The 6,032-nt window shown below is 36.5% G+C and overlaps 1 protein-coding gene across 2 annotated transcripts; it reads left to right on the plus strand.

The window, feature by feature from the left end:
* The first annotated feature begins 226 nt into the window (after positions 1-226).
* Positions 227-3,702, plus strand: LOC149539641 (putative pentatricopeptide repeat-containing protein At3g13770, mitochondrial). Of its 2 annotated transcripts, XM_089800878.1 has the most exons (2): positions 227-1,230; positions 1,330-3,702. In XM_089800878.1, exons 1-2 carry the CDS (start codon positions 663-665, stop codon positions 3,201-3,203), a joined length of 2,442 nt encoding a protein of 813 aa, XP_089657004.1. In that variant the 5' UTR covers positions 227-662; the 3' UTR covers positions 3,204-3,702. The 2 variants fall into 2 exon arrangements, with proteins under 2 accessions (XP_089657004.1, XP_089657003.1); XM_089800877.1 differs by having other exon boundaries at positions 227-3,702.
* The last annotated feature ends 2,330 nt before the right edge of the window (positions 3,703-6,032 follow it).

Below are 6,032 nucleotides of genomic sequence, written 5' to 3' on the forward strand. Positions count from 1 at the left end.
TTGTATTCCCATTGCCAAATAGGCCCTTACCTAAAAAGATCAATATGGCGAAAGTTGGAATACATTTTCCTATTTTACTTCGTATTCCAATTCTGTTTTGGAGCATCCAAACGAGGAATTCAAAATTTTAAGAATTTACATATGCCTATTCCGCTTGTATTCCCACTGCCAAACAGGCCCTTACCTAAAAAGATCAGATATGTACGCACACTTGAGAGAACGAGATAATGAGAATGAGATAATTCCATTAATACTCAGGCTCCTCTCCTCTTCCTAAGTCATTAACGCATGTAAAAATGAGCCCAATACAGAAGCAAGGACTGTTTTGCAGTAATATAACCTAGGTTGAGCTCAGCAGGTAGCGGTTTCACTCGTCCAAGCACAGTAATGGTGAATGAATTACCGAGACAGAAAGGAAAATCGCGATTTTATTTTGAGCTGGAATTCCTCTATCGTCAGGATTTAAAGAGCAATCCATGGTGTCAATGATAATTATTGCCATATGTTCTGTAATGGGAAAACTCAAGATCTGCCTCGCTCTGCCCTTTGTCTCGGGCGGATCAGACATAATATATCACTTCAAATCAACAATGTCACATACATTAAACCAACAATTTTACTTGTTAAAGAACATTGTTTCCAATGAAATGTAATCGAAAACCATGATCAAGCTGAAGCAGTCGTGCTTCAAAACCCTTCTCCGATCAGTATGTTGTTCCAATTCACACATTTATTTCATTAATACCACGAGCTTAGATGTTGAGAGAAGTGATCCTGGAAATAAGAAATTCACAGAGAGATGCCAGAATGCGAATGAGCTATGGGAATATTTTGTTCGTATGAAAAGACAGCGCAATCCAATTGATTCGTACACATATGCTCGTCTCCTGCAGGGATGCACAAACACGGAATCTTTAGATAAAGGCAAATTGGTGCACACCCAGATGATAAAATCCAGTGATAATGATATGGATACGGTAGTGTGGAATACACTTCTTAACATGTATGCCAAAAATGGATTTATCGAAGATGCACGCCAAGTGTTTGACAAAATATCCAAACGAAACTTGGTTTCTTGGACTGCTTTGATAGGAGGATATTGTCAGCAGGGTTACGAGGATGAAGGATTGAGGCTGTTTAGGGAGCTTTTGAGAGTGGGGATTGAGCCGAACCAATTTACTTTTTCGTGCGTTCTCAAAGCGTGTGCTAGTTTGGGATCTCTGGAATTTGGTGAACAGCTTCTTTCTTGCATTTTTAAGGTTGGATTTGATTCGGATGTTTTTGTGAGGAGTGCCCTTGTTGACATGTTAGCTAAATGTGGGAATGTAGGGGATGCGCGCAAAGCATTTGATGAAATGGTTGAGCCGGATATGGTTTCCTGGTCTGCTATAATCGCAGGGTATGCTCTGGCTGGGTTTGCGGACGAAGCCATGGAACATTACTGGAAAATGCTTGCGGCAGGCAATAAGCCAAACCAGTTTACTTTCTCTAGCATGCTTAAGGTGTGTGCTGACGTTCTTGCTATTGGAATAGGTAGGCAAGTCCATGCCCAAATTATTAGAAGTAAATACCAATCAAATTTTTATGTGGGAACTGCCCTTATTGATTTTTATGTCAACTGTGGGCAAATGGAAAATGCTTTTGATGTATTTGACAAAATGCCTGAACGGGACACGGTCTTGTGGACTAACATGATTGTGAGATGTACTCAGAATGGGCAGTGTGAAGAGGCTTTGATGATATTTAGTGAAATGCAACTAGCAGTAGCAAAACCGGATCAATTCACTTTTGCTGGCGTTTTTCATTCATGTGCTAATCTCCATGCTTTAAAAGAAGGCAAGCAAGCCCATGCCCACATGATCAAAATTGGATGTGAGTTGGATGCTTTTGCGGGTAGCGCCCTTATTGACTTGTATGCCAAGTGTACTACTATAGAAGATGCTTTGAACGTTTTTGATGAAATGCCAGACCGAAATGAGGTCTCTTGGAATACACTGATTGTTGGGTACGTGCAGCTTGGGTATAGTGAATTGGCGGTGAAGCTGTTTAGTAAAATGCAGGAGGCAGGAATGAAGCCAAACCAAGTTACTCTCACAAGTATTCTTCGAGCCTATGCCAGTCTAGCAGTTTTGCAACAGGGCATGCAATTGCATTCTTATATCAGCAAAACTATATTTTCGTTGGATGTTTCTGTGGGCAATGCACTTGTTGACATGTATGCCAAATGTGGGAGTATAGAAGATGCCCGGAATGTATTTGAAGAAATGCCCAATCATGACTTAGTTTCGTGGAATACAATGATTGCAGGATATGGTTATCATGGACATGGTGAAAAAGCCATCCAACTATTTGAAAATATGAAAGGGTTTTGTTTAGAGCCAGACCACATTACCTTTATTGGCGTTCTCTCTGCATGTAGCCGTGCATGTTTAGTGGATGAGGGACGCCGCTATTTTGATTCCATGATTCAAGATTACCATATACCCCCAAGAATGGATCACTATAACTGCATGGTAAACCTTTTTGGCCGATCGGGACACCTTGATGAAGCAGAGGACTTCATAGAAAGAATGCCAGTGAAGCCTGGGGCTGCTGTATGGCAGAGTTTACTTGCTTCCTGCAGAATCCATAAGAACATGGAGTTGGGAAAAAATGCAGCCAAACATGCTTTAGAATTGGATCCGCATAACGATGCAACACATGTGCTTCTCGCAAACATCTATTCTGCAGCTGGGAGGTGGTCTGATGCAGCAGATGTGAGAAAGTTGATGGATGACAAAGGACTGAAAAAGGAACCGGGACTGAGCTGGATTGAGGTCAAGAATAAGGTGCATTCTTTTGCAGCAGGAGATAAAAATCACCCACAAATAGATGAAATCCGTACAAAATTGGACAATTTGAGTATTCAGATAAAGGAGCAAGGGTATATGCCTGACACAAGTTTTGTCCTGCGTGATGTGGATTTAGAGCAGAAGGAACATTCTCTTAACTACCACAGTGAGAAGCTAGCCATTGCTTTTGGACTTATCAGCAGTCCTTTTGGAGCCCCTATTCGAGTTATAAATAATATTCGTGTGTGTGGTGACTGCCACAATGCCATTAAGTTTATTTCCAAGATTACTCAACGGGTAATTGTTCTACGAGATCTGAATCGTTTCCACCATTTTGAAAATGGACTTTGCTCTTGTGGGGGCTTCTGGTGATGCCAGAAAAGGAGTCTATAGTCTAAAGCATCGGAGTTTATTCAGCAGCTCTATTTTTGAGGAGGTGTCTGGGCTGGCTACTGTTATATGACGAGAAGAATTTTTTCAGGTATGCCACTAGAATTGCATCTGCGAGGTGAGTAACTAAGTACTTTACACATATTATTGCTTGGTTGACTGCTTTTATTTGCAAGATCCCGATGTAAATGAGTATTAAACAAACCATCCATGCTGATGAGATATGGGATATCGGTTTGTGTAAATCATGTCATGATTAGTTTGAAGGCTGAAAGCATCGATGCTTCATATGATTATGGACAACTCTGCACATGATTTGTTAAGTGCAAATCTGTGGAATTAGGTTTTGTTATTGATCTACTGACAAGTATGATGAGGCTAAGGTGTCCTTTAATGAATAGTTTATAAGGTACAATATTGGTGGATTTAGACAAATGATAAAAAGTTACTTATTAAGATGGATGACTTTTCAGAAAATTTTGATGCTTTGTTCTTATAAGCATTACCTGAATGCAAATGAGTACTGAGCACATTTAAATGTAAATGAGTATTGAGCACACCTATCATATTTGTAAGAGATGGATTTGTATAAATCATACTTGTGAAGTATGGATCAATGAGTAATTGATTCCCTATAAACTGACCAATAAATTATGTTTCCACTTTCTCTAATACATATGAAAAAATAAGGTTAATTTGTTCCACTTCTATAAAATCATGTTTACTTGAGTCTCAATTTTGTATCAATCATTTTAATTTTTTGAAATTTGGACCATATCTGGAGTTTCATTTGGTTTAGTCAAATCTAAGTCGAGTTTGTTTACCCTAATCTTAATCTCATAAAGTTTTGGGGGTCTAGATAACCATTCACATACATGGACATATGCTTTAATATTACCCTAGAAAAGAACGAATATGAGCACACTTGTATAAAATTGAATGATTGTTCAATCTTTATTACAAATTGCTCAAAGGCGCAATAATTTTTTGAATTTCTACAAATAGACTAACAACTAATTGGGTTTGTTTGTGGAGGGAAATCCATGGTTAATTGCATGATTTTTAATAGCATTGGACGTGAAACCTTTTTGAAAATGTTGGCACTTAACCCTTGTGTGCGTCATCTAAATGTATTAAGGGTTAAATGCACCATTCTTGGTCTTGGAAGATGCGAGATGGATCCTTGTGAACTACCATTCTAAATTATGAGTTGATAAAGATTGACTTGAAAATATGTACATGAAATTCTATGAAAATCACACAATTTGATATATTGTAGAAGCATTACTTGAATAAAAATGGATGAACTTGAGATCTCTATAATGAATGATAATAAAATCATCACACAATTTGGTATGTTATGGAATCGGTAATATAAATATTAAAATTGTTTGAGTTAGGGATCTCTATCACAAACAGTTCATAAGGCACAATGTGATAGCATTTAAGTGGGCTTGATTGTAGAGGAATATTATGATCAAAAAGTGTGAGTGAGGATAGTGTATAGATGGTGTGGCCTTCAAGGAAGGTCTAATGTTTCACTCTTATGAACATTACCTAGATGTAATGATTGTTAAATAGACGATTTATGCTCATAGGTCACTTTGTGAATTCATGCAAGGCAATGTAAATTGATTAGATACATAATTGTGTGCTCTTGTAATGCTTACCAAAGAATTATTGGAAACACAATTGTTTAAAAATCAATGAACTAGGGATCTCTATAATGACTAATTCATAAAGCATATTGGTTTTTGAAGGTTTTGGAAATGTGCTAGCAAGCTAAGTGGACGTGATTACGAGGAAACTCTAAGGTTCAGTGTGCTCAAACTAAGGTAGTACTACAATCGAGAAGTTTTGATGCTACACTCTTGTGAGCATCACCTAAATACAATGAATGCTAAGTAGAACATTAACTGTTATGAGATGTTGAGACACACTAATCATATAATATATGCAAATTGTATCAAAGTTGCTTAATGTAAACCTTAAAAAACATAACATAATTCTATAAGTATCTAAACACCATTTGTATAAAAGATATCAAATTAATTATGATGAAATTGAAATTAATATCCCATTTAAACACGTTTATTTATTTATTTTTGTCCCTGATATCCTCTATCCACTTCTATTTTTTTAATCTATATTCCATGTAACACCACTTGTGCAAAAGATATTAGATTAATTAAAATGGATGTAGTACTTTATGTGGTTGTATTTTGTTCCATGTTATTTTGATTCAAGTTAGGCTCTTGTTATTATGTTGTGATTACCCGCATGATGAGATGCATTCAATGACAATGCATTATTTTGGTTACCATATCATTGCTAATTTATATGATTATATTATATTGTTTTTAACCATTTTGATCATATGACATGATGCTTTATGATAATATATGGTATCTTTTACATTCAAGAACATTGTGTTTTAATATATTACAACAGTTATATTTGATTCATTGTTATATTATGTCTTATAAGTTGTTGGTTGTGTTAATTGCCAACTTTTATTGATATATGCTCATAGTGCCATAAGTGATTATCTTAATGCTTTATCGTTTAATTTTTAAATGATATGTGCATTAAGGATTAAAATATGGAATGACTAGGCCAAGACATTATAGTTACTAGAGCATTAGTGTTCCATTAGGCTTATCTTATCACTACTAAACATGCAACCATTTTTGCATGCTTTAGTAAACAAGTACTAGACACTATTCTACTTGAGCTTTAGGTTTGAGTGTGTTCTTGTTTCAGGCAATGACACGCGAGGTAGTTTCACAAACTTTTTTTATGTTTTGGCCA

The sequence above is a fragment of the Cupressus sempervirens genome, chromosome 9, assembly GCF_028749045.1.
Source record: "Cupressus sempervirens isolate cs-2001-9-10 chromosome 9, ASM2874904v1, whole genome shotgun sequence".
Lineage (NCBI taxonomy): Eukaryota > Viridiplantae > Streptophyta > Pinopsida > Cupressales > Cupressaceae > Cupressus > Cupressus sempervirens.